This window comes from Podarcis liolepis (genome assembly GCF_965112155.1).
Source record: "Podarcis liolepis genome assembly, chromosome: 8".
Classification (NCBI taxonomy): Eukaryota; Metazoa; Chordata; class Lepidosauria; order Squamata; family Lacertidae; genus Podarcis; species Podarcis liolepis.
The window spans coordinates 46,301,558-46,322,707 of NC_139560.1; the positions used below are offsets into that span (position 1 = coordinate 46,301,558).

At 42.0% G+C, this 21,150-nt stretch overlaps 1 protein-coding gene across 2 annotated transcripts in view; it reads right to left on the reverse strand.

Annotated features, from left to right (window-relative positions):
• COLEC12 (collectin subfamily member 12) overlaps nucleotides 1–11,479 on the reverse strand; it is a 78,810-nt gene extending 67,331 nt beyond the window's left edge. The window contains exon 1 of one of the 2 annotated variants that reach the window (XR_014529476.1): nucleotides 10,928–11,475. Coding sequence is in view for 1 of the 2 variants with exons in the window: in XM_083518659.1 (XP_083374785.1) it covers nucleotides 10,928–10,934 (7 nt within the window). In the remaining variant the exon portion in view is untranslated. Of the gene's footprint in view, nucleotides 1–10,927 lie in introns of both variants that reach the window. The other variant, XM_083518659.1, reaches the window with a different exon arrangement.
• Between the last annotated feature and the right edge of the window lie 9,671 nt (nucleotides 11,480–21,150).

The window sequence follows — 21,150 nt, forward strand, 5'->3', positions numbered from 1 at the left end:
TTAATTAGTTTTGCAACCTTATAAGAGTGTGACTTCTTTTTTAAAGCATAGTTTTTCTCTGCTTGGCAGTAAGACTCTGTAATGATTCATGCTAAATCTTTTGCTTATGGCGTGCACTTGTGGTGTTTTTAAGACAAATACAGAAACAGAGCCATAAATGTATGTCAGCATGTGTTTCTGCTTTCAAAACATGAATACATGGTTGTGTGCTATCTGAAAATGGCCTAGGCAACTCATGATCTATGCATAGCTGCCATGACCTTTTTATTGATCCCAAAGATGTTTCTAAGAAACCTGGGAAGTTCAGCACTAATCATTTGTGAATGAAAAAGAACCTCTGCCTCATACTTGCAGAAGTTGTGCCTAAATCTGTATCAGTCCTCCCTAACTTGGTATCTTCCAGACGTTTTGGACAATAACCCTCTTTCCTGTTTATAGGCTATGTTGGGTGGGACTAATGGGAACTGGAATCCAACAATTTCTGGGTTGTTAGATTAAAATGGAGAGAGGGGAGAATCATGTACACCACCTCGAGTTCCTTGGAAGAAAGGTGGGATATAATGTAATAATAAAGAGTAAAATAAATTGTTATGTACTGAAGTTCTCACCCTGGGCCAGCAGGGGGATACTGTAGATAGTTCAGGTCCACATATGCAAATAAGGGATTGAAAGTGACATTCAGTGATTGGATAGTTACAGAAAATGGTTACTGTTGCGTTCTAGTGGAGCTCTATTAGCAGGCTGGCTGAACCCTTCAGTTCAGTTCTGTTCTGGCCTGTGAATAAACAAAAGCTGTTTGAAGAATCACTGTGTCGTCTGATATGTTCACCCACAACTTAACATAAATAAATGTCTGGTGTCAAGATTATGGGCCAAGTCTACTAAGAATCAAAAGCTGAGGCTCAGACTTTGTCATTCAAGGATTTTATTCAAGTTCAGTCAGGTTAAGATGGTGCAAGTGTTGGCTGCATATAATGCAACATCCTATTCAAAGCAACAGAGACAAGGCGACTGCTTACTAGTCCTGACTCTGGCCATTGAGATTTCTCTGGGAAACTCACAAGCTGGACACAAATTGAATTAATTTACTGGGAACGTTGACCAATTTAGACAAACGAGAACACACAATACATGACATTTTCTAATTCTAAATAAGCAAGCAGCATGAATGAAAACAAGTATGAGACTAGCTAAACTGGAAACATGTTAAAAGAGCTCGGATCTGAACTGTAACGTGAAAAAAATACTGCTGCAACTTTTGCAGTTACAGCAGAAATATAACGCACGAACAGTCACCTGTTGTTTATTTCCATTGAGAAGTATACTTTCCCTGAATGATCAATGAAGCCAAACTTCAAAACACCTAGACCAAGATACAAACTTTTCCCATTCATAACATGTTTGCATTACAAGGCAACCAGTAATTCTCCCCATATTCCTATTCTTCTCTGCCTTGGGCTGAACCAGAGCTGTAGTGCCTGATATGGCTCCTCTCTGCCTGACACTGGACTCCTCAAGCCACTTTCCCTCACTGCAGTGGTGCCAGAAGCCCTGGAAAACACAATTGTCTTAAGGCACATAAGTCTATTAGACGACATTTCTCAGGGTTTCTGGTACAGTGGTACCTCTAGTTGCGAACTTAATCTGTTTCGGGGTGCCGTTCACAACCTGAAAAGTCCGCAACTAGAGCGCCTCTTCTGTGCATGTATGTGGCGCGATTGAGCGCTTCTGCATCTGTGCAAAGCACGCAGATTGCTTCTGTGCATGCGTGGGTGGTGAACCTGGAAGTAAACACTTTTGTAAGCTGAAAGTTTGTAACGAGCGGAACGCAACACAAGGTATGACTGTATTGTAGAGGCTGCTGCTACAGCGTGCCAGACAACAGAGGGAGAGGCTGTTTGCTACAATGTAAGTACGGTAAGTGGGAAGACAACGGAGCTTGCAGGTAGAGTATGTGGGAAAGGATTCAGCCCCATTAAGTCCCCAAAAGATATAATTAGGAGTGCAACAGGGTCCAAATTCAGAATGGGGCTTAAAAACAACAACATTATGCCTAGTTTCTACTGACAAAGCCTGTCCTCTATGAATCTGACTAATCTTTTTTTGTTGTAGGGTCTAGAAAAAATGACATCTTGTGACAATTAAGTCCAGCAGTTAATTATGTATTACATCAGACCTGCATTCCATCGTGGCTAAACTTCCAGACGCCTCATGCCCTGGGTGGGCATGGACATGCAAAAAGTGGAAAGGCCACCACAGACACACTCCCACTCACATGCACCCAGTCACCACATCATTTTCATACACATCCACACATATCAAGCACCACACACACACTCTTACACATAACCCACAACTATTCATTCATCCTACTCACACACATACCTCCTCGGCAATGAGGCTTGAAAAAAACCAATGCATCTTTTCCAAACCTAATTGCCAGAGAGGAGGGGCAATCTTTGTGAAAAGGGTTAACCCCCTGTTTCTCCAAACCGTTAAGTCTATGAAGATCCCCCACTGCTTGGAAACAGCTTTTTCTTGAAGCTAATAGGCAGCTTTTAAAAAGTATAGTAGTCAAGCAAAGGAAATTTTGTTTTAATCATCCTAATTGCTGCATGATATGTTGATGTAAGGACGCCACAAACTGGCAGTGGGGCTCCAGGTGAGGGATTCCCTTTCTTAGATGAAACACAAGTACTGCTAGCCAAGGCCATGTAGGCTTGAGTTCCTAGATTCCCAGACCTGGAAGTCAGGTACACCTTCTTTTATGAAGCACTGGAATCCGGTGCTGGAATTAAGCCCTGGACCTTTGGTTTATTAATTCTTGGCATGAATTCTTTGCCATAAAATAGATCACAAAGGAAACTCCAGTGAATTGTCCACACTTGGCGAATGCCGCTTGAGTATGACGTTTGTTCAGTACCCCAGTGACCAGAGTGGTGTAATGCTTAGAGGACTAGGGAATCTAACCTACCTCACAGGCAGTGACTAGGCAGTCTAACCTACCTCACTGACTTACCAAATAGGCAGAGTAGGCACCAGCCTATGGGCCTCAGTTCTTTTAGGGGCCCTGTGACAATGGATCAAAATAATATCAATTTGATCTTGCAATAAAATTACAAAAACGTATTAGGAGATAATTTTTGAGAGGGAGCCTAAGATTGCAACTGCCTTGAGGGTCTCCACAGGGTTTAATCTGGTACTGCTCACAGGATTGTTGTGATGTTAAAATGTGAGTTTGGAGAAAGAGAAAACCATGTACACGTGCAACACAGTTAATAAATAGAAATACACATTGAGTTTACAGAACTGTTTAAAATCTCCATGAAATGATTGCTCAAACTCAGCCATGAAGTGAGTTAACTATAGGCATGTGCCACATTTACCTAACTACTGAATGACTATAAGCAGCTCTCACACCTCTGGGAGAAAGAGAAGATTTCCAATCAGGCTGGCTGGAACCCTAGGACCCCTCATGTTACAAATTAAGGGCAGTACAGTGGTACCTCAGGTTAAGTACTTAATTCGTTCCGGAGGTCTGTACTTAACCTGAAGCTGTTCTTAACCTGAAGCACCACTTTAGCTAATGGGGCCTCCTGCTGCTGCCGTGCTGCCAGAGCACGATTTCTGTTCTCATCCTGAAGCAAAGTTCTTAACCTGAAGTACTATTTCTGGGTTAGCGGAGTCTGTAACCTGAAGCGTATGTAACTGAAGCATATGTAACCTGCTGCAGCAGCAGCAGGCCCCATTAGCTAAAGTGGTGCTTCAGGTTAAGAACAGTTTCAGCTTAAGAACGGACCTCCGGAACGAATTAAGTACGTAACCAGAGGTACCACTGTATATAGTTGGCATCCTACTTGGTGAATGAGATTCTGAAACATGACCAAGCATGGGACTTCCAAATTCCTTAATCCAACCCTCCTAGCATATCTAAGTGGAAGTATTAGGTACATTTCAGATTATTTTTTTAATGAACTACCAGTTATCAAAATTTAACAAGAGTAAACTCTAAATATAATTATTTATTTGGGGGTGAGGACACAGCTAATAACATTATGGCTCAACACTTTATGGAAGTGGGGATTCAGAAAGGATGTGTTGAGGGAAGTTGATTAGTTTTATTTCCACTTCAAATACACACAGAGAGATTTGCAAGTACTGCAGCACCACACAAATTTGTAAAATGGTGTGATTTGTGCTTTGGTGTTATATTTTTAAAGAGTACATTTGTCATGGGCCATGTGTGACCAAGAAAATCTGAGGCTGAAGCCAAACTTTTCTTACCCATATAGCTTTTCAACCTTCTCTGGCAGTCTGTCAGGCCCATGAGTTCCTTGAATCTCAGTATGATTTCAGTGGGACTGTTACAGCCTTACTGAAGTTTTATTGATGTCATTCTTGGCACATGTGAGAGGGAGCTGCTGCACATGTCGTGTTAAATACAAATAGTAATCCAAACATGTTTTTGGTGAAGAGTATTCAGAATGTGAGAATCATTAAGCGCAAATGTGACCATTAATAATCTAACTGCAACCACCACTCACTGCTATATTGGGATTTCACCACATGTATACAAGAGTGAGTTTTGAAACTAAGCATGACGCTTTTACAGTAAAAATGATTTTGAAACAAAACTCACTTCTCTACCAAATCTCAGCAAGTTCCTATTTTGGTTACTAATGAAGAATTTGAATTGGCTAGGCCAAGTTTCTGTTAACATTTGAACAGCTAACAGGGAGACACTAAAAACCTGGATTTACAGCATATTACTGATAAGAGACTGCACTTGATACTTAATGCTATAATAATGACTTTTTAAAATATGCAGTAAATCTATCCTGGGTGTTTACTAGATGTGTTTGCAGTGCATAGGGGAAAGTATTTTTGTGTTCTGATCCCTCAGTCCTAAAAAACAGATTCCAATCTCTGCCTGTTTTAATTTCAGCCAGTTCCATTTATTTATTTACTCAAAAGATCAATATCCTGCCCTTCTAATGCATTCACATAGCCATTTCATATTGCTTGCTTCACTTTAAGAGCTGGATATTTTTGCACACAGATTTCACTTCTTCTTGAACTGCATCCTGGTTTTTACCATGTTGAGTTTTCATAAACATTTTGTCCTTTTCATGCACCCATGTTTTGAAAACTCAAAACAATTTAATGCAGAAAAGTTAAAGTATCCTGAAAATCTAGATAGTTTGATGCAAGAATTTTGAACTATTGAGCTGCAGCTACTGATAGATTAAGCACAAGATAAACTCAGCTCACACAACAGGGTTTTTCTGGTTCCTCCTCCCCACTGAAACCCACTGTGCCCTAGTCCAATGAGCTACAACAGAATTTAGAATGCTTGCCTTATGCACATGCAAGCACCTTTCTGCTCAAACAGACAGAGGTGGATTTAGGACAGCATGGCTGGTTCTGCTGCATTGGGCGCTGAGCCTAGAGGGCACTGCACAACTAGAGGGCATCACAACTATGATGGTCGTACTGAATTGAGCAGAACGGTGGGCAAGAGGTGTTTGTGTGTGCCAAATTATGGTCTTGCACAGGGCACTGCTGAAGTTTGAAAGACCAAAGTCCGCCCCTGACACAGGGCACCTCCTAAGTCATTCTGTTCATCCTATCTGTGTCACTTTTGTTGCTATTGATTTGAGAATTGGTATATACTGTATTGTTAGAAATCTCAGAGCAGTGAGAACTCCAGAATACCTGGATTGTGTTTCCTTGGAATGAGGTCATCAGTAGCATTTTTGTAATATGTGGTTTCATTTGCACATGTATACAGGTTGAACATAAGGGAAGATACAATATAACAATATATATTGAAGCTGTCTACTTCCCATCAGTTTTCTAGGGGGCATAGCCACCACCATCCAAATGTTGTCAGCTTCCAGAGTGAAATAACCACCCTGGAGGTTCTGAAGGAAGGGTTGGGCAGCTACTTGTTGGATACGCTTAGGTGCAATATATGGTGCCTTGCTTCAGGGTTGCAGAGCCAATCAGTACCAAAACGTCTAGTTTAGTTTAATTCCAGCAATCTATGTGTGTGCTCTAATGAGCATGCAGAGATGTTGCGACAGCAGGTGGGGATTCTTCCCATTCATTTCATGAGGAAGTTTCACATACATAAAGAGATATACAAAGCAGGGTCATCCCTTATGAATGAAAATATGAGATGCTACAATGAGCCCCCCCCCAATGATGGGCTTCAATGGGTAAATCCATTCCCATTACTCACAACTATATTTTCTTTTCCAATCCTCCCGCCAAGAAACATGAATACTTGTTTTGTTGCTATCTTGTTTTATGATCCCATACTAGCATGTTTACGAGGGACGCGGGTGGCGCTGTGGGTAAAACCTCAGTGCCTAGGACTTGCCGATCGTATGGTCGGCGGTTCGAATCCCCGCGGTGGGGTGAGCTCCCGTCGTTCGGTTCCAGCTCCTGCCCACCTAGCAGTTTGAAAGCACCCTTAAGTGCAAGTAGATAAATAGGTACCGCTTTATAGCGGGAAGGTAAACGGCGTTTCCGTGCGCTGCTCTGGTGCTGGCTCGCCAGCTGCAGCTTCATCACGCTGGCCACTTGACCCGGAAGTGTCTGCGGACAGGGCTGGCTCTCGGCCTCTTAAGCGAGATGAGCACACAACCCCAGAGTCGGACACGACTGGCCCGTACGGGCAGGGGTACCTTTACCTTTACTAGCATGTTTAAGATTGTGTTATTAACTACAATATGCTATTATATTACCTGCTAAAATGTTCCATTTGTAAGTCATTGGGGTAGGTACAATGCAATTCAGGTTTCTGGATAATTTCCATAATAATTCTTGATCTTTAACGGATAAGAATTTGCAAATTTGCAATATTACGAATTGTAATCAAAGCATGGATAAACCATGTTCTTAATGCAAGGCAGAATTGTAACAAATACTTAGTAATTCAAGGAGAATGATTTTTCACTCATAAGAGAGAGAAAATCTTCTGACCTTTTCCTTCTTTAAATTCAGTCTTACAGAAAGTTGGAATTTGGCAAGGAAATTGAGCTGCTTGTGTAGGAGGCATGCTATGTAATCCAAAACTAGAATACTTTTAATGGTGACTAGAGGGAGGCTGGATCTTCTTGCCCAACTACGTGATGGTCTTTTTCAGTTCTTGTTTTAAAAGTTAATGTGGCAGATCTCTACGGAACAGAGAACTTCCAGATGCTGCCCTTGAAAAATGGATCTGAAACTGGAAATGGTACAGAATGTGGCAGCTAGAACACTTCTGGAAGCTAAGCACTCAGGTTATATTACAGTGGTACCTTGGGTTACATACGCTTCAGGTTACATATGCTTCAGGTTACAGACTCCGCTAACCCAGAAATAGTACCTCGGGTTAAGAACTTTGCTTCAGGATGAGAACAGAAATCATGCTCCGGCGGTGCGGCGGCAGCAGGAGGCCCCATTAGTTAAAGTGGTGCTTCAGGTTAAGAACAGTTTCAGGATAAGAACGGACCTCTGGAACGAATTAAGTATTTAACCCGAGGTACCACTGTACTTTCACTACATGCTGTACTGTATATTAAAGACTGCCTTCTTCCTTACAGACCCTAACAGTTGTGAAGATCAACAGAGGGCTCCCTCTTGGCAGTTCTACCTCTCACAAAAGTTTGGGCTGTTGGTGGTCTGAGGGTGGGTATTCTCCGTGGCAGCCCCTAAGTTGTAGCATTCCCAGAGGTGAGTCTGGCTTCTTCACTATGCTGCTTCTGGTAAATGCTGAATATGTACTTCTTTACCTGAAATGTTTTTTCAGGGCCACCCTATTCCTGTACGTACTGAATTTTTAATTTTATGCAATTTACAGTCTTATAAACTGCCTTATGAGAGCAGTGCAGCCTGAAAGGTACGTCTTCAAATAAGTGTGCTGTATCTGATTAGTCCACACACAGAAATGAATGGATTCAAGTTAATCACATCCAAAACATATATTTAAAGCATGTTTAACACACATTCTAAGCACATGGCTTCCCCCAAAGAATCATGGGAACGGTAGTTACTTAAAGGTGTTGGGAATTATAGCTTGGTGAGGAATTATAGCTTGGTAACTAGAACTCCCATGATTCTTTGGGGGAAGCCATGTGCTTTAAATGTCACATCTCATTTAAATCTACTGAGTATGGCTTGGTTGGATACAGCCCAATATAAATAAAACAGAAGTTATATGCATTTCATAAATAATGTTTCACTTGTTCTAACTAACCCAACTTGCGGATATGGCCCAACCACCCTGCATTGTGGACTACCTAGTGCTTCACCTGTTAATCCAAATAATTTTGGCATACAATGTGAAAATTGCTTACAGTTGTCAGTCATGACTAAGTCAAATCCTATTGCTTTTGATAGGTCTACTCTGACGAAGATTGGATCCAACTCAATGTATTTTTGTGCAAATCACTCGTGATGTAATTATTTAGATAATCTTCAGCTCTCTAGGGATGTTGGATGTTTACTGCACCAGCAGGTCAACTCTGCTGTTACTCATGAATAGAACACGTGATTATTCTAAACATAAAAGCTCAGAAGTTTTTATGAAGGAGGAGATTTAAACAAACAAATGTGGAAAATCAATTGTGTGTGTTAAAGATGCAACAGGAGAGAGGGAAGGTGCTTTGGCACTGCTTATGATTTTCATAACTCTTGCATTACCAGTTCATTTGCCATTTTCATTGAAGGATGTTTCTCATTAACTCTGTAATTTAAAGATTTCATTTTACTGGCCTTCTTATGAGTTTCTGGAAAAACACTCCACAAAGTGATTGTGCAATTTCTTACAGAAAGAGAGTCATTATGACCCACCAAGAAGACTGAGAACATGCAACCCTCCAAAATGAATAGAATCTCCATTTAAAGCATCAATATTTCAGATACGTTTTCCACTTTTTCCAGATGAAAAATCTCACTAGAATTGCTATCCAATGCACATTTTCTTCGAAGTAGGTAATATTGTATTCAGTGGAGCTTACTTCCTGGCAAACATGCATAAACTCAGGCTATAGGTGTCACAGCAAGAAGGCAGAAATCATGCATATGAGAACATTAAAGCAATATTTTTCCTAAGATAGCTGCGGCTACCTCAAATCTCCATCATGTGGTAGCTTATCATATATGCAGCATGTCACGTGGACACAGTACCAGTCAAGGGAAAGAGATGTTTTGTGTACAATGCAGTTAACACACTAAAATCCCCATATGACCTAAACTATACCCAAATGCATGAATCAATGAAAAACTTCTGTTGGGACCAGTGCACTTTATAACATTTAGAATAAAGAATGATGGGGTTAACAGTCCGCTCTCATTCCCACAATGGACTTAACTCCTTGCACTGTATGACATCAACATCATAAGGTATTGTGCAAAAGTACATTGCTTCTCAGTTGTTATCGCCACTACATCCATCGTAGTACAGTGGCACCTCGGGTTTAGAACTTAATTCATTCCATAGGTCCGTTCTTAACCTAAAACTGTTCTTAACCTGAGGTACCACTTTAGCTAATGGGGCCTCTCACTGCTGCTGTGCCGCCGCGCAATTTCTGTTCTCATCCTGAAGCCAAGTTCTTAACCCGAGGTACTATTTCTGGGTTAGCAGAGTCTGTAACCTGAAGCATCTGTAACCTGAAGCATCTGTAACCTGAGGTACCACTGTAGTGCCATGCGTTATCAGAAATAGCAGCACATTTGAACTGCTAACCATTTGAATTGCTAACCATATCCAATGTTCTGTACTTTACTCCCCACAAGATGACATTCAAAAGTTGTTTTCACATGTGTGTGGGCTCAGTGAAAGAAAATACTTTCTCCCATAGACTGCCTCTCTGGCAAGCTAAGTCAACAACCTCAGGATTCTTATTGGCCTCTGGGAAGAACTATCACAACGTTTACTGCCCTCTTGGCATCTAGAATTAAACAGCACAAGCTAAGCAACAGGCTGATACTCAGCCACAGATTCCTTATACAGTATATATTTCTGTTGCCTACTTAGATTTATTTCTGTGGCTAAAGAAAAACTATGCTTCACAACTACTTCCTAAACATTCCCAAACATCATTTTTTGATGCCTTATTCTCTGGAGTGCAAAGTCCTAAACCTGTTCGGAGGTTCTCACTTTTCATTTTCATTGTCGAGTGCATTCTTATACACATCTACTCAGAAGTAAGTGCTACTGAGAGACCAGTTGGATATGTTTCCAGGTGCGTGGGTAGAGGACTGCAGCATAAATGATTTAAGTGACACTTAGTGGTCACAGGCTATAGAACATAATAATGCATGCATGCCAAAGTGTGATTTGTAAGTGAAGGCGAGTCTTTAAACTTTAGATTTTCAGCACATGCAAACGACAAACTAAATATTTTCCAGTCTTGAAAGGGGAGGGGGGAATGCCAAGTATATTTCACAAGCCAGTTAAGCCTCTGCTAGAACCTAATCATTGCCAGATGTCTAGAAGCAATACTAAGAACATCATGAAATGCTGGCAACCCCCCACTGCGCTCTCTGAAAAAGGGGGAGGGGAAAAGGGGGGAATGAAAAAAGGATAGGTGGTCAAGAAAAATGTGCTGGGGAAAGCAGAAATTGTTGTGTGGGTGAGTACTTCATTCTCCTGGACAGATTTTTCCAATCCAAAAAAATCCAAAAGGGGGACCTGTAAACAACTAGCAAGAAGCTGAGCTCAGACTTTTCTCGAGGAACAAATGGCAGCTTTCATCATTAATGGACTAGAGCACAGACCTAATGCAGCTCCAGTTCTACACACGCACACGCTTGCAAAAATATTTGCTCCTACAATAAGCACCACATGTTCATTGCTGACAGACTCCTGCTCCCACAGCCCAGCTCCTTCCCCAACACTCTCTGAAAGAGCCATACGCCTTGTTCCCTTGCTTACCTTTCATGTTGGCAGGCAGGGCAGCCACATAGGAAACTTTCAGACGCTGGAGAAGTTTGTTCCTTGCTGCACAGAACTCCTTTATGAGACTCTCATGCCGGGCAGCTCCCTGGAGCTTCTGATCAGCGGGTGGATGGAGCTCTCTGGACTAGCTGCTTGAAGCACCAGCCTTTCCCCCTCTGGTCTCTCAGAATAGTAAACTTTGCAACTCTCCCCACCGGCCTGAACTCACACGACCAGCCTCTGCCCCTCCTCTCCAATCTCTGCTCGCTTTGGGAAACGACAGAAAGCTGCTGGCTCCACAGTTCTCCCCCAGCAGCTCTCCCCCCCCCCCACCTTCACTCCAGCTTTCCCCGCCTCTTTCACGAGTTGGGCTGTAAATTGAGGCAAGGGAAGAGTCTGCAATAATAAACCCTCAGGCGAAGGTTGAATGAGGAGGAGGAGAGAAGCTCTGAAGAAGGGTTGTTCCCTCACACTGGGAACCGCAGCCTCCCCTGACTTCCAGGCTGTCCTGCAAAATCCCTGAACTCTCAGCCGCCCTCCCGTCACCACGACACGGGGTTGACTCTTCCACAGCGGGCTCCGAGGGAGGCGAAAAGTAGTGGTTTGGCGCAGGGCAGAGGTGTAAACTTTCTTGGCCCGAGCGCTCTGAGAGGATGGACTTAAAAGCGAGGGAAAAGCCCAGCCACTGTCAGCTCTTCGCTGCTGATATAGGCTCGTTCCTTCCGTCCCATGGGGGTGGGGAGTCTCGGTTCTTGGAGGAATAATCGAGGCACATGTATCCTGAAGGTTGAAGAATCACCACAGAAGTAGCTAATGTCGCTTCAGCTTCGATTGGGTCTTCATTCGAAAATACAGCACAAATGGCTTTTTTTTAAAAAATGTTGACATGTTTCCCCCCGTTTATAAAACGATGTGAAAAACAGGTTCAGTTTTTAATGTCAGTTTAAAATAAGAACAAAGGCACCAGACCGTCACGCATGCACAAACCACATAGGATAACTTAAGCTTCCTGCCAGTAAACATGCTCTGCAGTCTCACACATGTTGTAGTCAACATTCACAGTGTAAGCTTAAAGCACACGGCTTCCTCCAAAGAATCCCGGGGGCCATAGTTTACCCCCCCATAGAACTAGGATTCCCAGGATTATTTGGGAGAAGCCATGAGGCGATCCAGTAGACGCCAAATATATGGAACATTTGACAGTCACAAAAGATCCTCGAATAAGTTTTCGTGACATGGGATAAGAGGGCCTATGTGGTGCCCTCCAGATGCTACTGAACTATGATTCCTTTAATCCCTGACCATTGGCCCTTTTGGCTGGGGCAGATGGGAGCTGTAGTCCAACAGCATTTGTGCCCTCACCATGTTGGCTACCCCTTGGATCAGAGGTCAAAGTGGGGCAGTCATCTCCACCCCTTGGCCATGACTCTAGCTACACACTCTTAGTCTGAGCAATTTCAGCATAGGCTGTGTTGTTTCTTTCTTTGTAGAGGAGATCTAGGATTGCATGGTGCAGTCTCCCCGGGACAGTACCATTTTAGGTTGCAAGCAGTGTTGCCAAATTGACAGCCCAGAAACCCTGTTTCTCCTCCAAGCGCTGAGTTGGAGTTCGCTGCTGATACTGAAAAGCAGCTGGAGTGGAGATGACCTGAACATCCTTACCAGAAGAGATGCAAGACCGCAAGTCAACAGAGGAGATAGATGTTTAAATACTGTTTTCAATGTGTATGCTGCTGCCATCATCTCCGTTGATTTGGGGCTGCTGACTGTGTCATTTTTAATGGAGATTCCTTGGTCATTTTGTGTGCTTACAGCGTGTGTGTGTGTGTGTATATGGTTTTTTATTCATAAACAAAGGAAACAAAAACCACAAATACCAACAGCTGCCCACAAAAATGGCAAAACAAAAGATAAGGAAAGAGGGGGAGGCATCAGCCTAATATATGTATACAATTCTATTCCATGGGTACATAATCAGAAGTAATTATATTGCATTTTAATTCACGCATTCCAAATTTCCAAGGATGCTGCAGGCAGGTGCACTCATTATAGTTTTTACTGGGCATTACACAATGCACAAAAAAACCTCATTTCAAAACACATTAGATATGACAGGGCACATGGGGGTGTCATAGAAACATAAAAAATGTTGGAGAACCTTTGATATTCTGGCATCTTAGAAGGGGACTCCCACTCCCATTACAATGTGTCAGAACTGGTGTAAAAAGAATAATATTGTTTAAGAATAATTAGATGTATTAGTAAGGATCGTGAGAGCAGAGATCTAAAATATTTCCGAATGAAGTATTTGTTGACAATATTTGCAATTGTCGAGATGTGATTTTTAGGAAATTGAGAACAGTAATGCAGGCCTTGCTGAATTGTGCATTTCTTTATTATTATTTATTGAATTTAAATACCTGGAGGTCTAATGGCGGTTCACAGAATAAACTATGTCTGCTTAAAAGAAAAATGGACATGGACATTATTTTTTAATAAGCCTGTTTACATTCTTAAGCATATTGATTCATTTATGCTGTCAGTCTACATTCCAGAAAGAATGACTTAAAGGTGAATAAGTTTTTTTAAAAAAAGGTTTACACAGTGTTAGCAGGCCGATCCACAACCCAGTTATGACAGAATGTTTGGACGTAAGATGATTTACAGTTTGCTCCTATGTAAACTTGCACAGGATATGGCTGTATGTCATCTTCATCCCAGTTACCTAAGCAATAAATAGAACTGGGGAAACTGATATTGTGCAGCCTGATCCTATGTTTGTTTAGGCAGAAGGAAGCCCCACTGAATCCTATGGGACTTACTCTTAAGTTAGCGTCAGAATTTAGTCCTTCCCAGAAATTGATCCTGAGGTCTCCTCAGATGAACAAGGGGAGCAGGACCCTCCAGCATCTCTCCACACTGCCAATGTCCCTGACCCCCAGGGCTTTGTTAAACAAGTTTTATGTGGGAGGAATGGTCCCCATCTGCACAGATAACCAGCTTGAAGGGAGACTGTGCTACAGTCTCGGACTGTTTGTAGTGCACCTGTCAGTTCCATCATTTGAACAAGCAGATATCATTACAGGAGCTGACACAATATCTGTGTGATGGACTTACACATGCCAGATATGATGATTCGGTTCCGCTTTACCCAGAAATGCCTCAGTCTGGAAGTTCTTTAACTAAACCTGCATACATGCCATACTTTCAAAGCACATTTGAATGATCAAACAATTCTGGGCAGTGTAGTTTACCCCTCACAGAGTTACAAATCCCAGAAATCCTTAAGAAACTACAGTACCCAGAACTCTTTGAGGCAAAGAATAGGCTTCAATTGTGGTTTAAAAGCTATAGTGTGTACATTGCCTAAATCACAGTGATGTCCCCTTAGAAGTGGTTGACTGGAAAGCCAGCAACAAGCCCAAAAAATGCAGGACCAAATAAATACAAGATATGAAGAACATTCCTTAAGAAGTGATACTGTGTACAAAAGCTGGATGTTTCTTTAGACGATGAAACACTTATATCTGAAAGGCATTATAGTTCCTTTTATCCACTATGGAATGTGGCCTCAATCAACAGCTATGTTTGGACCTTAGATTATGTATAAACTTGCCAAGATGGTAAGATCACTGCAAGAAAAGTAGATTTGTTACTCAAGTATCCTATTTTAATATTTGCGGATTCCACTTGTAGTCATTAACATTTACCATCCAGAAAGCAAGCATAACTAAGCTTAGAGAAAATAAGTGTTGAAACACACTACTCCCTCCTAATTTGAAACTGGAGAGCATACAAAGGCTTTGTAAACTGTTTAAGCATGATGCTGATCATACAGTATTTTGGTCAGTGCCTCTGTAATTCATGTAAATGACTGTTTATGAACGTACTGAGCCTTTGATGTTTTGCTTTCCTGGCTAGGATAACTGCTTTAGTAAGTGTTTCTAGTTTTCTTTGACCTTGATTGTTTTGGAGTAGTGGTGAGAGGGTGGGAGCTGAGCAGGCTTCAGAAAGAATAGACATACCAGAAGAAGGTTGCATACACACCATATATTTAAAACACACACACACCAATAATCCTGGGAACGGTAGTTTGCCCTTTACAGCACAATTCCCCTTTAAAACTACAGCACACCCTTTAAAAAACTAGTTTCCAGTATTCTTAGTGGACAAGGGGAATGTGTTTATATGCAGCCAAATAAGAAGGGGAAGGAAGAAAGGGAGAAATCTCTAATATACTGTATTGCTCAGTCTATATTACAGTAGCAACTCTGCCTCTTAGGCTGTATTGGCACTATAGCATTTCCTTTTCTGCTCTGCACATTTTGAACATGTGTTGCTTACACCAGAGATTTTCAATCTTTTGGGTCCTTTTTTGACCAACTACTTTCTTTCTGTGGCACCCGTGGGGCTCAGGAGCACACATATGTCACCCCTTGCCTGCAGAGCCAGCAACCCTTCACCCCTTTTCAAACACCCTCCCTTGGGGAGTGTTCCTCAGTTTCCTCTCTTCTTGGGAGTCATCTGGGCACCTGTAACTGCCACCACTGGTCTCTGAGCTGCCCCCATCCTGCCCGAAAGAGAGGTGCCTCCTCACACTGCCCCACCGGGGCCTGAGAAGCATCCCTGGCCAGACCCAGAGACACCATTCACCTGAGGAGCTTTTAGCCAGGGCTGCTGCAACAAACAGGTGTGCAAGCCTTTGGGAGGCAGAGACACAAGAGGGCATCAGAAGAGGGAGGGAGGGAAATAAACTGTTGCCTGCAGCACCCTGGACTATCATTCAAGGCACCCCAGGGTGCCATGGCACACTGGTTGAAAACCACTGGCTTACACCATTTGCCATGCATCATCTCTCATTCCCAGTATCCCAATTGCTCACCTGTTAATTTCTGGGTGGATTTTGCTAGAGGGTGAGGTGGGAAGACATGGAGATGTGCATGTTAAAAGACAGAGCAAATGAAGAAACAAGCATGCAGATACACACACATGCACAATGTAATAATGGGGGAGGGGGCGGGGAGATGGTGGCACACAAAAACACACCCATCATTGTCATAGTCAAGTTTTCAGAATGCCCAGCCTCACACATTTAAGTATAGCAGGCTCCTCTTCTGACTGTTAGCATTGAAGGGTGGTGGTAGCATTGCACCAGTAGTGATTTCCAGATGTTTACAGTGCAGATTACATAGATCAGATGTACATTACAGATGCCTCAAATTTGCCCTGACACATGGGAAACAACTATCCCAGACACTGTCATAGATTCCATTCATTGTGCCAGTAAGGGAAATGGGGGCCCCTGTCTGGTGCGTTACTATTTCCATTTCTGACAGTGACGCCCCCTCCCCAATCCCTTGATGGAATTCAGTAACCCAGATCTCTGGGAGACAATATTTCAGCTCTACTACACAGCCTCCTTGCTTTGCCTGATGCTGTTCCATAGCCTAGTATGCAAAGAATAAGACTGCTACACGTGGGCAGTAAACCTGCATGCAGGTGTTCCAATGAACATATGGAACAACTAGTGCATGCACATACAGATTCCTCCATTTATTGCAATGTCATGAACTGTTCTGCATTCACGCTTATGTTTCATGCAGAAACAGAACTGTTTTGGCATTATTGTGAAAGGGGGAGCAATGCTTGGCACCTCCATGTGTGCTTTGGGTCTCATGGTCAGGGTGTTGATCTATCTTTCTTGCCACACAGTCTTTTTTCACATTGTAAAACAGTAGCCCTTAATTTATTAATGATAAATGATACTTTAGACATGGGGTGGAATTCAACATCATACTATTACAATAATTCCATCAGTGCAAGCTTTTCGTCTTGCTAGATAGAACAATCTCTTCCCCTCCCCCCGCAGTTCTGACAATCTCCCAGAACTGATTTGGGTGGGGGGTGTATGGGAGGGGAGAAGAAGAGGAAAGACCTCTCAGACTAGTGTGCTAGTTGTGCTGGCTTTCACTAGTGCAACTGTTTAGTCGGATATGGCCTGTAATTTTTAATTGTGACTGCTATCACTTTTTAATGCTTCCCCCCCCCCCCAGAATAGCAATGCATTAAGTGTGTGTTTGCTACACATGTATTTAAGAATCGCCTTCAGAACAGAATTGCTCAAGTTCATTCATACATTTAGAAAGAAAAAGTCTCAGTTCACACATCTGGGATCTCCTTTGTACTCAGGAGGACACTTTACATATTGGCTTGCAATTTTTGTTGTTCCACTGGAACATTATCTGTTAGTGTGTAGGTGGGTGGAGATGATCCTGGCAATAACTGGAGCCAGTCTTATGAACAGGAGCCAAGGGAACTCATCAAACTCTACTTGTGAGGGATAATTTCCCCCTAACTCTGGGTAGGGGCATCTAGAGAAGAATTACCCTTTGTGTGCTTGCAGCTCACCCTGGGGTTAATGGCATGGAAAACTGTGGACATCTGCTACAGCTCCTCTATAAATAATGGAGTGGCACATGAAGTGAGAAGAAGCTAGTCAGAAAAGACAATTAATTGTGGAATCCATTGAAGAAGGGCAAACGGGAGAGTAGACATTCTAACAAGGCTTCAGTGTCTTTTAATTTGTTAATTGCCACTGGCAAAAAAATGCACCACAATGCATTTGTGACCTGCAGTAGCTTAGATAACAAAACCAGCTCAGTATAATTAGGAACAGAGCCAGGTACGTATCTTGAAAAGCATTTTCCCTTGGCCGCCATACAGGTTTTATTTTCTTTGAGTAAGGACAAATTATGAGGGATGAAGCCACTGTAGCTTCATCAGTTTTGATCCAGTTCAAGGCTTGGCTCCCCCATCACACACACACATTCTATCTTTCCAGAGAGAAAACATGAAATATAATGTTGATTCAGCAGTTCTGGTACATGTGCAGGGACTCTGGCATGTGGATAGAATTCTTTGCAAGCTGTGCTTCCCCATTCATTTGAGTGACAGCAGTGCTGCTCTGCTGCTGCTGAAGCAGCAAATGTATCAGAGTAGCCTTGGCTAACCTGGTGCCTTCCAGACCTTTTGGACTACAACTCCCATCAGGCCCAGCCAGCAAGTCCAAAACATCCGGAGGTGAAGGCTGTGTTGGACAAAAGATCTGGGCTATTCAGACTTTAAGATCACCAAATTTGCAGATGACACCAAACTGGCAGGGGTAGCCAATGCCACAGAAGATAGAATCAGGATTAACAGATTGCAGAACTGGGGCCAAACGAACAAAATAAATTTCCATAAATTTCCTGCACTTAGGCAGGAAGAACCAGCTGTAACAGAAGAATAGTGTCCTGATCAAGGGAAATAATAGTCCTACTCTATTCTGCCTTAGCCAGATTCACCACACCTGGAATACTGTGCCCAATTCTGGGCATCACACTTTAAGAAGGATATTTGCTCCTGCATTGTTTTTAAATAGTGGAGTGGGACCAGTCAGCCACAAAGTTCTCAACCAAAGCGAGAAGTCTCTGCTTGCAAGTGAGCACTCCAATAAGCGGGGGCTGCTGTGCTGGCACAGACAGCAGAGCACCCTTGGTGATTCTATTGAATATAACAAGTGTGTGGTTTTTCAATGCAACCTTATTGTTCTAGTAGGGCTGTCCTAAGTGATTCAGGACTCAATGCATCAAGAGGACAAATACTAAATCATCATAATCTCCAGGAAACATTGAGAAGTTACCCTATATGCATGCAATATATTTCACAGTATTTATTTAGATTTTTATCTCATCCTTCAAATACATTATCAGAACAGCTTACTGAAATGCTGAACTTATCATTAAAAGTAGTCCAATAAAATTAAAATATTTTAAAGTAGCATAAAAATTATGCAAGTAATACAGATCTAACTGTGTTTAAATGCCTGTGCCTGTGAGAATAAAAATATATTTGTCTGACACCAGGAAGACATTAGGGTGGATGCCAATGAGAGCATTCAAAGCTTGGGTGCCACTACTGAAAATATTCTCTCTGCAATAGCTACATGCCGAACCTCAGATGTTGGCAAAGATGCAGATGATGGCCCCTGGTGATGATTTCAAAGTATGGGCAAGCACACGTAGTATAAGGTAGAGTGCTGAAGGTAATACATACTTCATCTGTGTTTGATTTAACATAGCATTTGCTTTCCCTCACTGCCCTTTCAAAAATAATGTATGTGGTGAACTATGGAACTTCTTCAAATTAGAAACATAAATTGCAAAGCTCTCTCTTTCAGGAACAAATGTCTGCTTTAAAGCTAAATCCTAAGCAGCAGTCCAAAAATAAGACCTTGGTGTATTTGATTTACAAACATATTTTTGTTATTAATGTTTGCAAGCTTTCCAGCATACTCTGAAGTTTTGCTGTAATGTTATTCCTATTAAGTCACTGATTTCCACATGGCGAGCATGTTAGCTAAAAACACTTTTGCCACTACAATGAAAACACAGAAAAGACTGAAGTGCAGCAATATCCAGAATCTAAAAAATCAATTATGCAGTGCAGCTTGTTTAAACCTGAAATTGCATGTGACTTAGCTAGAGCTCATATCCTAGGCAACATGTTTAGAGCAGCTTTTAAGCAGGAAACCGAAAAAGTGGCAAAAAGAAAAGAAAATGCAGTTTTGTTTTGTTTTTTTTAAAAAAGGATTAACTTTGTTTGAGATATGTAGACATGGCTAATTTATCTGCTTGGCAAATAAATGTTTCGGTGCTTTCAGATGAAAACTGTTAACAATGAAATCAGACTTATTTTCAAAGAAGGGGGTTGGGGAAACATCAACCTCCTGAGGTTGTTGGGCTGTAACTCCATTATCCCTGACCATTGACCTGGGGTTCATGGGAGCTAGAGTTCAACATCATCCAACAGCTACAGGTTCCCCACTACTCTAGAATTTTTGAAGTATCATCTTCATCCAACTGTTCTTCAGCTTTGGTGCTAAGGAAGAGAGGAGTGTTGTTTCCAAGATCCAGACTTATGCACGGACATCCCATAGTGATTGCTCTACAGTACTTCCATCCCCCCCCCCTTTGGAGGTGTCAGTGAGCAGTAGGAAGAGAATGGCGAACAGGTTGCAGGGCATGAGGAACAGCTGTCAAATACCCTTCAGCTATGAACAAACCTGAACAACCGCCCGATTTTCCAGGAGCTGGTGCTGGTTATATACAGATAGTGCACACATGCTTTCGTCAGTAGTACTGAGTAACTCATGAATGTGAACGAGAAACTGGAACCCAGTAAAAACATATGACTGCCATATGTATCATTCCATTAATCACCACAGAGTTTGGCTCAAACTTTTAAATTATTTAAGTTGAGTTTCTTTCTCTTTTCCCCACTCCCAATTTTTGGGAGTGGAGAAACCAGAGCGCTGTTTGCTTGGCATGCAGAATGTTTTTGCATTCAGCTGAATAGCTTAGATTACATATTATGTTTTTTAAGACACCTTTGGACCAATGAAAGCTGCTGCAGATACCCTGTGTTTGTGCTATGAGAGCACATTTCCATTTTCAGCATAATGAAAGATATGGTGAATGCAAGACAGTGAATAGCCTTCTAGAGTCATCTTCAAAGGCAAAAAATATAACTAGTAATGAACAGGTACGCAATAATTTCTTTTGATCATTCTCCTCTAATTGAGGGTTTATCATATATCAGACATGCCATAATCCTTAAAACGCATGGTGCAAGACATTTGGGGGGAAAGGAAAGAGTATGAAACAAGGTCAACAAATGTGTGCTATAGTTTTCCTAGAAAGTTCCACTTTCCTCTCGCTCCCATCCAAGACTCTGTGTGTGTGTGTGTGTGTGTGTGTGTGTGTGAGAGAGAGAGAGAGAGAGAGAGAGAGAGAGAGAGAGAGATCAGCATTTGGATTGCAAAAATTGCCTCCTCCTGTTCAAAGGAACCTCATGTTTGGATACAGTTTGATGCCCTTTTCAAATTATATGGTGGACTGCAATCATGGCAAATAAGCCAGAAGTTTTACTTAATAATTTGCAATTAAAAGAAAGCTTAGTATTCCCATGGTGAATAAAAGCTCGTGTATTACATAAAATAACAATAAAGTAATATTATACAGTTCCTAGATCTGCATTTTAAAAGTATCTGTTAGTAATTCCATGAATCTATTATTGGCAAGAGGAAGAAAATATATTGCTTAAAACAAACAGTGGATTGAGAGCTACTGTAATGGTACCTCAGTGGTGTGTTAGGAATGTGTGATTAATTCTGCATCCGT